This window comes from Phoxinus phoxinus (genome assembly GCF_949152265.1).
Source record: "Phoxinus phoxinus genome assembly, chromosome: 1".
Taxonomy (NCBI): domain Eukaryota; kingdom Metazoa; phylum Chordata; class Actinopteri; order Cypriniformes; family Leuciscidae; genus Phoxinus; species Phoxinus phoxinus.
The window spans coordinates 4,464,648-4,481,299 of record NC_136876.1 but is presented as its reverse complement, the minus strand read 5'-3'; the positions used below and the strand labels follow the sequence as shown (position 1 = coordinate 4,481,299).

At 39.4% G+C, this 16,652-nt stretch overlaps 2 protein-coding genes across 2 annotated transcripts in view; one reads left to right on the top strand and one right to left on the bottom strand.

Moving 5' to 3' along the window:
* The window catches only part of LOC306999735 (uncharacterized protein), a 501,826-nt gene that overhangs the window by 318,735 nt on the left and 166,439 nt on the right, over positions 1-16,652 (bottom strand). The gene's annotated exons all lie outside the window — the stretch shown is intronic.
* Positions 709-11,661, top strand: LOC307008453 (uncharacterized protein). Its single transcript, XM_079631247.1, has 2 exons — positions 709-2,811; positions 6,329-11,661. Exons 1-2 carry the CDS (start codon positions 710-712, stop codon positions 6,369-6,371), a joined length of 2,145 nt encoding a protein of 714 aa, XP_079487373.1. The 5' UTR covers position 709; the 3' UTR covers positions 6,372-11,661.

Here is a 16,652-nt window from a genome sequence, read left to right as displayed (position 1 = left end):
GAAAATCAGTCCAGAAGTTAACAGGGTTGAGTGAAACATGTTGGACACAGATAATGCTAATAAAACTGTTAGTTTAAAACCAGTTAAAGCCCGCGGTCAGTCTACACTTTGAGCATGTTGCAAACACTGAAATGAGTTCACACTCTGCAGTCTTTATTACAAACAAATATGACAAAAAATTATCATTCCAAAAATATACAATCTACTGCACTTTACTGCAAAACTGTGTTTTTTCTCACCGCGAAATTCACTTGATCTTGTGTTTCCGGTGTCCCACATTCACATGCGTATGAATGGACGTCAGTGGAAGGAAAAGTTTATTGTAACTGGCCCTTAATAATTAAGTTTTTAGTTTAATGAACTAAATATCATCTATCTAAATGTTGGTGTCAAAATTATGAAACTATTGTATATTTTTTAATGTATTAATATTACATTAGATAATTGTCATTGATCAAATATATTTAATATTTCTCACTACTGAAATATAGTATTTATATATAATGTTTTAATAATTGAAGGTCAATGCTTGTAAATTTTCAGGGATGTATAATTTATAAAAAGGTTAAATTAAAAATAAATTATTGTAATATTTATATAAGTTGTTTACATCATGGTTTACTGTTATGTCCTTTCACTTCATATCTCTTTGGAATTGTTTTGATGTACTGAAAATTAAGTATTTTTTTTCTCTTTGATTTTAGACCCGATGGAAGAGAGCGAGGAGAGTGAAGAACTGAGAGAAGTGAAGGAGGAGAGTGAAGGACTGAGAGAAGTGAAGGAGGAGAGTGAAGAACTGAGAGAAGTGGAGGAGGAGAGTGAAGAACTGAGAGAAGTGAAGGAGGAGAGTGAAGAACTGAGAGAAGTGAAGGAGGAGAGTGAAGAACTGAGAGAAGTGGAGGAGAGTGAAGAACTGAGAGAAGTGAAGGAGGAGAGTGAAGAACTGAGAGAAGTGGAGGAGGAGAGTGAAGAACTGAGAGAAGTGGAGGAGGAGAGTGAAGAACTGAGAGAAGTGGAGGAGGAACATCATGTCCAACCTGGAGAAAAACCTTTGAGTCGCTCAAAGACTAAACAGACATTTTTAAAGAAAAGAAGAGCCAAGAAATCTTTCACCTGCACTCAGTGTGGAAACAGTTACACAGCCAAACATAATCTTGAGATTCACATGATGATCCACACCGGAGAGAAGCCGTTCTCATGTGATCAGTGCGGGACGAGTTTCAAGCAATCAGCACACCTTAAAGAACACATAAAAATCCACACAGGAGAAAAGCCGTTCACATGTGATCAGTGCGGAAAGAGTTTCCCACAAAAAAACACTCTTAATCTTCACATGAGGATCCACACTGGAGAGAAGCCGTTCTCATGTGATCAATGCGGCAAAACATTTCTTAGTTCATCAGTCCTGAAGAAACACCTGACCGTTCATACGAAGGAGAAGCCGCATTCATGTTCTGTGTGTGGAAAGAGTTTTTCACGGCTGCAAACTTTAAAAGTACATCAGAAAATTCACACTGGTGTGAGAGAGTACATGTGCTTTGAGTGTGAGAAGACTTTTACTACAGCGGACAAGTTAAAAAGGCACCAGAGAATTCACACTGGAGAAAAACCTTACAAGTGTTCACACTGTGACAAGAGATTCAGTCGATCATCATCTCTGAAAACACATGAGAGGATCCACACTGGAGAAAATGCCTTCAAGTGTTCACACTGTGACAAGAAATTCAGTGTGTCATCATCTCTGAAAACACATGAGATGATCCACACTGGAGAAAAACCTTACAAGTGTTCACACTGTGACAAGAAATTCAGTGTGTCATCATCTCTGAAAACACATGAGAGGATCCACACTGGAGAAAAACCTTACAAGTGTTCACACTGTGACAAGAAATTCAGTGTGTCATCATCTCTGAAAACACATGAGAGGATCCACACTGGAGAAAATGGCTTCAAGTGTTCACACTGTGACATGAGATTCAGTCGATCATCAACTCTGAAAACACATGAGAGGATCCACACTGGAGAAAATGGCTTCAAGTGTTCACACTGTGACATGAGATTCAGTCACTCATCAACTCTGAAAACACATGAGATGATCCACACTGGAGAAAAACCTTACAAGTGTTCACACTGTGACATGAGATTCAGTGTGTCATCATCTCTGAAAACACATGAGAGGATCCACACTGGAGAAAAACCTTACAAGTGTTCACACTGTGACAAGAAATTCAGTGTGTCATCATCTCTGAAAACACATGAGAGGATCCACACCGGAGAGAAGCCGTTCACATGTGATCAATGCTGCAAATCATTTCGTAGTTCATCAGCCCAGAAGGCACACCTGACAGTTCATACGAAGGAGAAGCCGTATTCATGTTCTGTGTGTGGAAAGAGTTTTTCACAGCTGCCTAATTTAAAAGTACATCAGAAAATACATACTGGTGTGAGAGAGTACATGTGCTTTGAGTGTGAGAAGACTTTTATTACAGCGGGCAGTTTAAAACTGCACCAGAGAATTCACACTGGAGAAAAACCTTACAAGTGTTCACACTGTGACAAGAGATTCAGTCACTTATTATCTCTGAAAACACATGAGAGGATCCACACTGGAGAAAAACCTTACAAGTGTTCACACTGTGACAAGAGATTCAGTCACTTATTATCTCTGAAAAGACATGAGAGGATCCACACTAAAGAAAAGCCGCACACGTGTGATCATTGTGGAAAGAGTTTCTCTATTAAAAGTGCCCTGAAGCTGCACATGAAGATCCATACAGTGGAGAAACCACATCACTGCAGTCTGAGATCACGGTGAGTAGTTCATCTTTATCTGCTGAGAAACAAAATCTGGAATCTTGAAGTTAGTTTGGCTTTTCCTGTAGCAGCTCACCATGTGACCTTTATTTTTCACATGCATTTAGTCCATAGAAATTGTATTTACTGCTATATTTACGATTGGTAGATGTTTTCACACAGTGGCCCTCATTTACAAAACGAGTGTACAACAGAAAATTGGGTGCACGGTTGTTTCCATGCAAAAAATTGGCATTTATTTATCAATATGGACGAGAGCAGTGGCTGTGTTTAAATCTCACATCAGGTGCCCGTTCTTTGTACGTCTCTAACTCAGTTAGCTGGATTTGATTGTTGGCGATTTAGCATGATCTTGGATTGTTTGGTTCTTCGACGCTCATCCTGGACTTGCTGTCATAGCAACAGGTGCGTAAGCTTGACCCTGCTCGGGAGCAGGCTTATTTTCAATTAAATTCTAATGTATTTGTATAGCGCTTTTCACAATACATATTGTTTCAAAGTAGCTTTACAGAAAGTGCATTTCAGAAATGTACATAGAAATACAATAAAATGAGTTAATAAAAAATACAGTTAGTTAATCATGTATTAATTTCAAGGCATAACATTATCGTCGGCGTCGAGTCGTCCCCTCACGGGCGTCGAGTCGTCCCCTCACGGGCGTCGAGTCGTCCCCTCACGGGCGTCGAGTCGTCCCCTCACGGGCGTCGAGTCGTCCCCTCACTCACGGGCGTCGAGGCGTCCCCTCACTCACGGGCGTCGAGGCGTCCCCTCACTCACGGGCGTCGAGGCGTCCCCTCACTCACGGGCGTCGAGGCGTCCCCTCACTCACGGGCGTCGAGGCGTCCCCTCACTCACGGGCGTCGAGGCGTCCCCTCACTCACGGGCGTCGAGGCGTCCCCTCACTCACGGGCGTCGAGGCGTCCCCTCACTCACGGGCGTCGAGGCGTCCCCTCACTCACGGGCGTCGAGGCGTCCCCTCACTCACGGGCGTCGAGGCGTCCCCTCACTCACGGGCGTCGAGGCGTCCCCTCACTCACGGGCGTCGAGGCGTCCCCTCACTCACGGGCGTCGAGGCGTCCCCTCACTCACGGGCGTCGAGGCGTCCCCTCACTCACGGGCGTCGAGGCGTCCCCTCACTCACGGGCGTCGAGGCGTCCCCTCACTCACGGGCGTCGAGGCGTCCCCTCACTCACGGGCGTCGAGGCGTCCCCTCACTCACGGGCGTCGAGGCGTCCCCTCACTCACGGGCGTCGAGGCGTCCCCTCACTCACGGGCGTCGAGGCGTCCCCTCACTCACGGGCGTCGAGGCGTCCCCTCACTCACGGGCGTCGAGGCGTCCCCTCACTCACGGGCGTCGAGGCGTCCCCTCACTCACGGGCGTCGAGGCGTCCCCTCACTCACGGGCGTCGAGGCGTCCCCTCACGGGCGTTTGTTCCAACAAATTAATGACGCAAATGACACTCCCACGAGAAAAGACGATATCTCTCAAAAACTGCTCTAAAGGACTTCCCGGATCACCTCCGTTTATAAAGCCGCGATCTAATCCTGTTAACCTGAAATACCGCATGTACTTGCATCAGGAATACAATGTTGATCACTGCGCATGTGTAGCGACTGAGCGAGTTGTTTGTGTTTGGAGCTCCGTCTAATTGATTCATAAATCCTTGATTTTCTTCTTTACACATTTTATAAAGGAGCATTTTTCTATTTTAAAACGTTTTAACATATCTCCGATACTATTCTTTATAAAAACAATCGGATTGCTTTGAATTCGTTACTTATATCCAACTTTCCGAACTTCTGCTACTAGCCTTAGCCCGCTAGCATTGCATGCGTGGTCTCGCCTATTTCAGTGATACACCCACATCACTGAAAGGATACGGGTTCTATCCAGGATTTCAGTCCTTAATTAGTAGTGATATTGGTAGTGTCACTGCAAATTTATTGCTCTTATATCAAATAAAAAAAAAGGAATGGAATCAAAAAGTATGCAGTTGACTGACTAAAATGTCTTGGTGTGTGACGCTATACCATATCACAAATGTGGAAACAAAATGGCCAGGATCTGTGCACTCAATCATTTTCAGTCTCACATGTAGCACATTATTTGAACATGGAAACGGAAAATATAAGTGTCATGCACACTGTATTACATAGGCTACACGTATGCTGAGCCTAACAGAACTATATTTTTTCCATTATGTGGGTGATTTACAAGAGATTCCCTGACCCACAACCCAGACAACGCAGCTCTAGCCAGGACAAGGGCACACATTTAAATTGACCATGGGCAACGAAAGGGAATATTTCAGTGTCTGAAAAGTCTGAGGGTTGCACCTGACAGGGACTGTGACATTATGGTCACATGTGCCGTAGTGCACATCATTGCCACATCAGAAAGGAGAGGAGCCTGTGATGGAGGTGCAGCCTGATGAACACCATTTTTGAAATTTATTAAATGTTTAATAAAAGACAAATATGCTTAGTTTCTTTTTTATTTCAATTATTCTTGGTAAAGAAAAGCCAGTGATCAAGTCATATTTTTCCTGCAATAAGATATATTTTGCAAGGTCAGCAATAGTACTCTGTGTGAAATAATAAATTAGCACTTACTCAGAAGATTCTTTGAAGCAACTCTATATAGTGCCAGTTTTTTTCTTTAAGTAGGCTAGTTATATCATGTAATTCTTGTTTTTTTAAATTACTTTATTGCTGTTGAAAACTCCTATTATATAGGGAACGGATATACTGGCCATGCAAGAACTGGGATGTTTTCAGCTTCCAGGAATTGTGTACAGATCCTTGCAACATGGGGCCGTGCATTATCATGTGCAACATGGGGCCGTGCATTATCATGTGCAACATGGGGCCGTGCATTATCATGTGCAACATGGGGCCGTGCATTATCATGTGCGACATGGGGCCGTGCATTATCATGTGCGACATGGGGCCGTGCATTATCATGTGCGACATGGGGCCGTGCAGTATCATGTGCGACATGGGGCCGTGCATTATCATGTGCAACATGGGGCCGTGCATTATCATGTGCAACATGGGGCCGTGCATTATCATGTGCGACATGGGGCCGTGCAGTATCATGTGCGACATGGGGCCGTGCATTATCTTGTGCAACATGATAATAAGCTTTTGCGCTATTGTACAGGCGTGAATTTGCTTTTCCTTCAGTCCAACAAATTTGTTGACAGGCGGCCCTTTCACAACAAACGTTAAACAAATAAGCTTAGAGGCCAATCAGCTTGTGTCGTGTTGGAAACTGTGATTTCTCAGATCATATGTCAAGCCAGCATCTAGAGTTTCATGACCAAACTAGTGATTTATAACACAAATCATCTTCATGACATTAAAATAGATCATAATCGAGCTCAGCAGTTGTTGACCAGATTTGATGGGATTAAAATGACTATTATACTCCGTGATCTTGACTTTGAGCTTCACTTTTCATTTCATATTTGTCTCTCATTTGAAATCTCACATGATTTAATGTTTCTTATAGACCTGATGGACGTGAACAAGGAAGGAAAAACAGAAGGCAATAAATCTGTCTCCAGCCCTCAGTGTAAAAAACACTTCACATGTAAATCAAGTCTGAAGATTCACATGAGAGTTCACACTGGGAAGAAGCGGCTCAGCATTTCTCTCTGAAATCACTTCTCATTCTGAAGAAAGACCATTTAACTGTGATCAGTGCGGTAAACCGATTCATTGGGCTTCAGTCCTGAAGAAACACAAACATGACTATTCACACAAAGAAGAAGATTATTTCGTAATATTACAGCAGAAAAGACACGGCGGTGTGTGTTTCAGTGCTGGAAGTCCGTTACTACAGAAGATGAACTGAAAGAGCACCCGAAAATTCACACTGGAAAATACCTTTGAAGTTCAGGGAGCTGAAGAAGAGGCCATAACACCTCTGAGAGAGAAATGAATCTGATATTCTTTGTTTTTCATCAGAACATCTAGTTTATCTTCCACTTCTACTCTTCCATGCAAATACAACATAAAATTGTTTGTAGCTCTGAAACTGGACTCTTTTCTTCTCTTCTTCTCTTGAGAGGATTTGGCTCTTATAAGTCAGTAAAGAGAGAGATCTGTCTCCTTCACTTTTACTTCATTACTTGAAGCAAAGCCAAAAATTATCGATTAAACTCATTACTCATTTTATCAACCGTTTTTATTTTATGCTCATTCTGCTTGAATCAGGATACATTTTTGTTCTGAAAGACATGAAATATTGTTTGCTTTTTGAGCTTTCCATGTTTTCATTTTGTCAATAGAGCTTTTAAATGCCTAATGTAGTGAACGGCAGACATGATGGCAGCAGAGGTCCATACTTCACAACAGGAGTCTCTTTGTCATACTGTGATTAAGAAGACAGAAGGATGTGATCGGACCCTCAAAGACAACTAAAGGACTATAGTAATAAGGACTGCCAGAGGTGACGACATCAAAAACCCGTTGATCACTAATCTAATCACCGATTTTCACCTCAACTCCTTTGGTGTGAATGACCATGGACTGCCCAGGGCCCCCAAACTGGCTAGAACACGGTTGGAACAAAGAACCAAGAAAAAGACAAATCTTTTTACACATTGGTTTAGGACCACAAAAAGGGACAGGAACCTGGAATAACAGCCAATGTAATCTCACCCACTAACACAGTAATGGACATCTGGGTGATACCTCAACCAATTTACATCAAGTTTGGACTCTACAAGTTCAGAACGCTGCCGCAAGGACTTTGAGAAAGGTTTGGAAAGGAAATAAAGCATTTCCAAGGTTCTAAAGACAATGTTTAATTTAACTGTGTATTTTGGGACAAATTCACAAGCTCCACAGGGTGGAAAGGTGGGACGTGATGGGCGGACACTTGGAACGCAACGACCCAATCACACCACTACAGTAGTAGAGTTTCTGACCTAAAGAGGGAAGGAACAACAGCACAACCAAGGTTATACTCTTGCAAGTAAACCAACAGTAATGTCTGGTAAACCAACAGTAATGTCTGGGAGTAATGTCAACATGACATTGACATTACGGGGCGCGGCTCAGCTGCATGTGACCCAGTAGCAGGTGTCTGTTTGTTGTTCGTATCCCACACTGTTTGCGTCTGCCTAAATTACAACATTTTTTTGTACCGTGTGTGCGCCGTGTTTATTGGGCCCAGCAATGGAGATATTCTTTTTTCTACTTCTGACAATCGTGCTGAACATCGCTCGGGGTTTGTTTGTGAAGCCCGACAGGATCCATTACACAAGGGACTTTCTCCTGGGATTTAAATCAAGCAATTATGTGCTGGACCTAGATGCAACTCGACTATTAAGTCGCGGGGAGTCTGATTGTTTTGACTTTTTAGTCAGTGAAAATGCTCCGATACAAAGTTCTAGGCGTCCGGTTGCACCTGATAAACAAATCAGGATGAGAGGGAAACGTGGAGGAGTGCGACAACGACTAAGGAAACTAATGCAAAAGAAACGTCTTCCCTTACCAACGATATTGCTGGCTAATGTCCAGTCCTTAAGGAACAAGACTGATGAACTGCAAACGTGTGTGGCCTCTTTGCGTGAGTTCAAGGACGCTTGTGTGATGGCTTTCACTGAGACGTGGCTGTCTGACACTGACGAGGATTCTTCCGTGAACATTGATAGTTTTTGGAGTTCCGATCCGTTTGGATCGTGACCCGGAGACGAAGGGGAAGCGTCACGGCGGGGGTGTTTGCCTGTACATCAATCCAAAGTGGTGCAACGGCGCCACTGTGCGTGAACGGATTTGTTTGCCGGACATTGAGCTGTTGTCTGTGTCCGTCAGACCATTCTATCTGCCTAGGGAATTTCCCCAAATTTTTCTGACAGTACTGTACATCCACCCAAGAGCAGATATAAAATCCGCCTCTGATGTCATCTTTTCAGTAGCCCAAAAACTACACTCTTTTTCTCCTGATGCCCCGTGCTTCTTTCTTGGTGATTTTTAATCATGTCACATGTAACAAGTCGCTGAGCAGTTTCACCCAGTATGTCACCTGTCCCACTCGAGGGAACAAAATATTGGATCTCTGCTATGGCTCTATCAAGAGAGCCTATAAGTCTGTTGTAGGTCCTCCCATAGGATTCTCTGACCATAATGTGGTACATCTTCTGCCCATATACAGACCTGTGCTACATAGAGACAAGGTGCAGGCACGTGTGGTGCAGGTGTGGAACGAGGAGAACACTCTGGCCCTACAGGGCTGTTTTGACTGTACCGACTGGTCTGTTTTTCAAAACTCATCTGACAACATTAATGAACTTACTGATGCGGTATGTAGTTACATTTCTTTCTGTGTGGACAGTGTGATCCCAACTAAGACTATTGTTTCCTATCCTAATAATAAGCCTTGGATATCTAAAGAACTGAAACATTTGTTAAGAGAAAAGAGGGCTGTTTTTAATAGTGGTGACAAAGTGGCATATGCTGAAATTAGGAAGGTCGTACGAGCAGAAATAGTAAAGGCTAAACTTCAGTATAAAAGGAAAATTGAGTCTAAATTCAGTGTAAAGTAAATTATATGAGATTTTCTAACAGTAATTTTAGCGAAAAAAACAGTCACATGTGTGATAATTTGGTCAGTGATTGTACTCTTTATTTTGATATTGATGTATTTAAGGTTAAATCATTACTCAAACAAACGAATGTGAGAAAAAGCCCAGGCCCGGATAACATCAGTGGTCGAGTCCTTAAGTCTTGTGCTGATCAGTTAAGTGAGATTTTTAAAGTTATTTTTAATCAATCACTTCAGACACAAACAGTGCCAAAGATTTGGAAACACACTATAATTATTCCTGTAGCTAAGTGTAAGAACCCCAAGGTCTTAAATGACTTTCGACCTGTAGCTCTCACCTCATTGGTGATGAAGATTTTTGAGAAGTTGGTCAAGCAAGAGTTACTGAAGCATGTAGAAGAGCAGTTAGATCCTCTCCAGTTTGCCTATAGGGCTAGTAGAGGTGTTGAGGATGCAATACTTACGTTGTTAAAGGGCACCTATTATGGAATTTTGGAATTTACCTTTCATGTAGTGTGTAACATAAATCTAAGTGAACAAAAACATCCTGCAAAGTTTGAAATATGAAAGTGCACCGTATATAAAGTTATTGTCTTTCAAAAGTAAGAGTCGACTCTGAGTCATTTTTATGAATCGTTAGAAGACCGAAGCTTTTTCTCTGACTAGATGACGTCAACTTGTCAAGTTATTTGAATACGATACGCCCACTTATTGCGCTCCAAGGCCAGGGAATAATTGAAAACGTCATGGCGACGAGACGCTGTGTTCTGAAGTGCGGCTCAAAAGACAACTTTTTTCATCTGCCCAAGGAGGAGCATTTGAAGACTAAGTGGCTACAATTCATATATACAACTTTACCACAGAAGTATAGTCCGAGCCTGTGCTTTGTTCGCGCCCTTTTGAAGACGATTGCTTTACCAACTTAAATGCAATCAAACTTGGATTCGCGAGCCGGCTGATATTGAAGGAAGGTTCAGTTCCAAGTGTATTTGCATCAGCTTCCTCCTCCGTATCACAACCTGTAAGTGTTATTAATAATTGTTGCTTTTATGTTTTATGTAGCATGCTTAATAATTATTTAGTTTGTTGTGTAAGCACCGTTTAGCTTCTAGGTCTTCAATGACAATTGTATTGAGATATGTGAAGTGTTTGTCTGTTTTCGGAGTTGTCTTAAAGAATAGAGTAATACCTCGTAGTAACGTAACTGCATTTTTTTTTTTTTTAAACGTGTTTATGCATCGGGCTAATGCAAACAAAGACTGATTGTGCTTTTACAATATGAACTGTGGGCTATGCTCGCTAACATAACATTAAATTCTTTATCTTATTTTTAGTTTTTTCTACAAACTACAAAGCAGTGGACTATATCATTATTATAACACAATTTAATTGATAAAAGCATCATTGTACTCCGTGTTAAACAATAAGTATTATCTATGTAAACACTGCTGGGTCATCTGACCAATCAACGCAGATTAGCGTCGCGCAAAGGAGGGGTTTGGAAAAATGAGTCGTTGAACGAATCATTTGGGAGTCGGTGAGCAAATCAGGTAAAAATAAATGCATATTATACGACAACAAAAGTGTTTTTTGTCATTGCATGCATGGAAAACTGTTGTTGGGGACTCCCTAAACAACATTAGGAACATTTTAAATGTCATAATAGGTGCCCTTTAAATTCCATTTTATCAACATCTGGAATCCTCAAAAACTCATGCAAGGCTATTATTTATCGACTTCTCTTCAGCATTTAATACTATTCAGCCATTTTTGTTGGCTGAAAAACTTCAGTCCCTTTTTAACCTGAATTCTAACTTTATTGGTTGGATACTAGATTTTCTATCTAACAGGTCGCAGTGTGTTAGAGTAAATGGTGTTTTATCTTCAAAAGCCCTTACCTCTACAGGCTCTCCTCAGGGATGTGTTCTTTCACCTTTGCTCTTTATTTTATATACAAATGACTGTAGGAGTAAGTATGAGAATAGGCACTGTCTGAAATTTGCAGATGATACTGTTATAGTGAGCCTTCTGAATAATGATGAGGATGGACATGGCCCTGTAGTTGATAAATATGATCAAAACTGGCTGTAAAAAATAAATCTGCATTGTTTATCCTTTTGATCTTTCATTCAAAAAATTGCCAAAATTCTAACCTTTCATTGAAGCAAGAGAATTGAAAGTGGGGCTAAATCACATTATGAAATAAATGTTTTTCTCCAAAACACGTTGGCCACAATTATTGGCACCCTTTTATTAAATACTTTTTGCAACCTCCTTTTGCCAAGACAACAGCTCTGAGTTTTCTCCTATAATGCCTGATGAGTTTGGAGAACACCTGACAAGAGATCAGAGACCATTCCTCCATACAGAATCTCTCCAGATCCTGCAGATTCCCAGATGCATGTTGGTGCTTCTTCTCTTCAGTTCAGCCCACTCATTTTCTATAGGGTTCAGGCCAGGGACTGGGATGGCCATTGCAGATCTTGGTTTTGTGCTCAGTGACCCATTTTTGTTTTGATTTTGATATTTGTTTTTGGATCACTGTCCTGTTGGAAGATCCAAACATGGCCCGTTATAAGATTTCTAGCCCCGGCTGTTAGGTTTCGATTTTTTATCTGTTGGTATTTGATCCAATCCATGATGCCATGTATCTGAACAAGATGTCCAGGACCTCTGGCAGAAAATTAGGTCCACAGCAGTAAAGATACAGCAGAGTATTTCATTTTACACATGGGGTACTTTTTATCCCTGTGTGCACCAAACCCATCTTAAGTGTTTGCTGCCAAAAAAGCAATTTTTTTGTTTCATCTGACCATAGAACCCGTCCCGTTTGAAGTGCCAGTTGTCAGGTACTTTTCAAACGTTCTATGGACAGAGGAACCAAAAAAATAGCTTTTTTCATAAAAGGTAATTCAAGTTCACGCAATCCCACTAATTTGATCCAGGTTTATCTAGTCTAGATAACTGCGTGTGCACGCATTTCTTAAGCAGCCCTGGAGGTCGATCATAGATCAAATCGATCCACCATCAAACTGCATATATTTTGTGGTGTTTTATGCGTTTGAGACATGGTGTTTGCCAAACGTACATTTCACAGGAATATTCTCCATCTGAAAATCTTAGAAAGTCGTGCAAATAGTTCAATTTTGCTGTAAACTTCACATTGAACGAGCGCTGCTGCGCGCATGCGCGCCAAATAGGAGCGCAATAATTCTGACTAATATACATTTTGCTTTGAAAATGAATAGGCTATGCGATATTTTATAACACCAGAAATATCTTCTGATTATAATAATTTATCTTTAGGTTGTTGGATCAGTTGCAGTGAACTTATATCTCATTACACTAATTTTATACTTATAATAAAACAATTGAACAGAAGTAGGCCTAATTCAGGGAATATTATTTTTTTAAGAAACCAAATATAATAAAGATACAAAATATAGTTTTGGGGGTAACACTTTATAATAACTGCACACTATTAATCATTAGTTAAGCATTAGTAAACAGTTAATTCGTCATTTATAAAGCATTAATAGACAATAATAAGCAGTTTATAAATACAGTTAAAAATGCTTTATTCTTGATTTAAAAGCATATCTATAATGTGTTTAATAATCATATTTTCATATGTTATTAATGATCAATTTATCATTTCTAAATTAAGTACTGCATTATTTACAAACCAGTTATTTAAGAGTTGTCAGTGGTTCATAATATTACTTAGAAAGTATAAGTAAATGATTAATAAACTATTTAAATGTAGATTCATACATCTTATTATTCAGGCGTATATTAATAGTTACTTAGTGTGTTAATAAATGCTTTATTAACATGAATTTCTACTGTAATTCATGGTTAATTCAGGTAGTTATAAAGCATTTAGTAGTGGTCAGTTAACTATTGTTCTGAGCTCATCTAAAGTGAGGACTAGTTATGCCTTGTAAAGCATTTACAAAGGAGATTTAAAGGCTGTTAATATTTCTATGTTCTGTATCGCTGTGTTGTGTTTGTTTATTTTTTCTGTTTAGAAGACAAATGAGCCTTTAAATCTCCTTTGTAAATGCTTTACAAGGCATGATTAGTCCTCACTTTAGATGAGCTCACAAAATAGTTAACTCACCACTACTAAATGCTTTATAACTACATGAATTTACTACATTTACTAACACTTTCTAAGTGATCTTATGAATCACTGACAACTCCTAAATAACTGGTTTGTAAATAATGCTATACTTCATTTAGAAATTAGAAATAGATATGCTTATAAATCAAGAATAAAGCATTTGTAGCTGTATTTATAAACTGCTTATTAATGTCTATGAATGCTTTATAAATGATGAATTAACTGTTTACTAATGCTTAACTAATGATTAATAGCGTGCAGTTATTATAAAGTGTTACCGTTTTGGGTTTAGGACCTAAGCTACTTAAAAAAGATGACTTATACTTATTTAATTAGAATGCTAGGAATTACAGCTTTTAAAGCAATCTTTTTTTTTTTGGAGAAAGCAAGAAGGTTTGGTTATTTAGTTTATACAGTGCATTATGGAGAGGATAACATGAAATTATGAGCAAAAGTATACATTTTGAAAAGATATGTGCAACTCTAAAATCAAAGAATATTCCATAAAATAAAGGAATACACATTAGCCTATAACTAAATAACCTTCCCTCCCGTAATTCTAGTTATTTGTTATTGTGTTTATTTACTTATTTAATATTTGATATTTAAATAATATTAATTTAATAACTTATTATGAATTGTGTCATTATAAGAGTTTGATATAAATATGTGAATGTTTGATTTTTTTCAATTTTTTTCATATGTAAAAGTGTCTAACTACTTAATGGTTTTGTTCTAATTGTTTTTATGTGTTGGTGGGTATTATCACAAAAGAAAAAAGTAGAAGCAAAAATAAGATTTATTGGGGGGAAATATTATGTCTTTAAAGGAACTGTCCATTTGTATAATTGTTAAATGTATTTGAATTGAAAGACATAATAAAGTACATAAAATATATATATGCTAAAACATTTGTTGTTGGACATAGATGTGCCTGTTGTGGCAAAAATTCATCAAACAAACATCACTGCGTAAGGGAGACACTCAGAGTCAAATTATAAAATAGAAGTATTTATTCTTGCAAGAATAGGAGCAGTCTAATACACAGTTGTTACCCTGTGCAGAAGAGTGACACACCCCCAGACAGACTGAACCAGCTTTTATCTCCGTTCCAAGGCCTTCTTCCTACCAGTAGTTTTCCATAGACTAAGCCCTCCTTCACCAAATGGCCTTCTGACATCTAGGTCAGAGGTCCTTGTTCGTCTGTTCTCTGGAGTGCCTCTCCCTTCTGCCTCCCCAGGTACATAAAAATAATCTTCTCTCACTACAAGTGAGAGACACACATGTGACATTCTTTGAATCATCTATATTTTACTAAAGATCAATGAATATCATAAAACTTCCACCACATGCCTTATTTAGAATTTTAAACCTACAATTTAGTGTATTTTTAATAACTGTAAAGGGACTATTGTAATGGGGTAAATCAAGTGTAGGTTAATATAGCAATTACTAAGCTCAGATTTATCTTACCAGTTTAAATGTATACTGTGATTTTGTAATTATTTATTTTAAATGTTCTGTTTCATACATTTTTAAAACTATCTAATTAAATCACAAAACATTCAGCCAGTAAGAAAAGAAAACCTGTAGGATATATATGTATGTATATAAACCCCGACATATATATGTTTGTAGGTCTATATTGTCTAATTTAACATTGTCTTATTTAAGTTGATTTTCTTTACTGTATATTTATTTTTGGACTTATAGTGTTTAAAGTCAAATAATGGTATGAGAGAGTGTCAGTAATTGTGTTCCTATTGGTCAGTGTTAGAGGATCTGTGTAACAACTGAGGCTTAGCCTGACAGTTAGCCTGCCCTGGACCAGGCTAGTTTCCCAGCATAAGTTGCCAGGGTAACTGAGTTTGAACTATTTTAAGTTTGCTTTATGAAACAGAATCAACCGACAATAAGTCTGACTAACCAAAATAAGTCTGGCTTGTATTCTAATCTTGTTTTATGGAACAGCCCCCAGAATCTCACTAAATCCTTCAGATTGATCAGATGATGAAATTCCTATTATTTATAATTTATATAATGCATGTAACGCTTTTTTTGTGTGTGATTATATTGATGTTTATAGATCTCTTGTCGTTGTGAACAGTTTTCTAAAGGAGAGATCTTTGAGTAGCTGCCCAACGTCTCCTTTGAGCAGACATTACAAACGCAGAGGGAAACCGATCTAGGTAGGGCTGTCGAGGAGTTACTGATGCTATGAGGTGTTAGTGCACCTGTCGCTCATATTTGTTTCATTGCAGAACTTACACAAGATCAGGGAAAGATAATCTTAAGATAAAGATAAAGGTTGTATCTTTAACAAACAATCATAATGACAAAAAACAACAATTAACATAAATATCATGGGTTTGCGCTAAGGCTGTAACGATATGCGATATTAAATCGAAATCGCGATACGCAGGTCCACGAACCTGTATCGCGATGTGAGAAGGCAGAATCGCGATTCGCGACACACCCCTTCCAGCTCCCAGTTATCCTTCCTGTCCAGATCCAATGCTACCACATCTTTAAATTACTATTAGTATTATTAGTAGCCTATTATTTGAAGTTAACATTATAAAATTCGTAGACATTATAAAAAGCGTCCTCCAATTACGTGTGCTACCTTAAGCTTTCCAATCATGTGACGCGTCACGCGAGCTAGTTGAAGAATGTGAGGAAACATCATGGCAAACAATCCAGAGATCGCGGACCCTCCTAATACTTTTAAGTCAGCTACCAAACACCTCCACGTTTTCCCTATTTAAATACAGTTACTCGCGTAGTGTAACTCGACCTAGGACGGTGACAAAACAAAACGTTGCGCTTTTCTAAGCGTGTAAAATGGATAGCTATATTGTATGGCGGAATACCATAGCAAGTGCTTATGAGCACTTCGACTTGGCGGAGTAATATCTTCACTAGAGGGAGCGGGGGCCGGTGAGAGGTTTTTTCACGAGTGAAGATATTACTCCGCCAAGTCGAAGTGCTCATAAGCACTTGCTATGGTATTCCGCCATACAATATAGCTATCCATTTTACACGCTTAGAAAAGCGCAACGTTTTGTTTTGTCACCGTCCTAGGTCGAGTTACACTACGCGAGTAACTGTAAAAAAACAGTTACCATTTAATTTTCTTTGTAAATGTAAGATTGA

Bases quoted from the DNA above. Each gene is read 5' to 3' on its own strand.
- LOC307008453 (XM_079631247.1), top strand. From the start codon at position 710: ATGGAAGAGAGCGAGGAGAGTGAAGAACTGAGAGAAGTGAAGGAGGAG. The intron at 2,812-6,328 runs GTGAGTAGTTCA...TGTTTCTTATAG, and splicing joins CACTGCAGTCTGAGATCACG to ACCTGATGGACGTGAACAAG.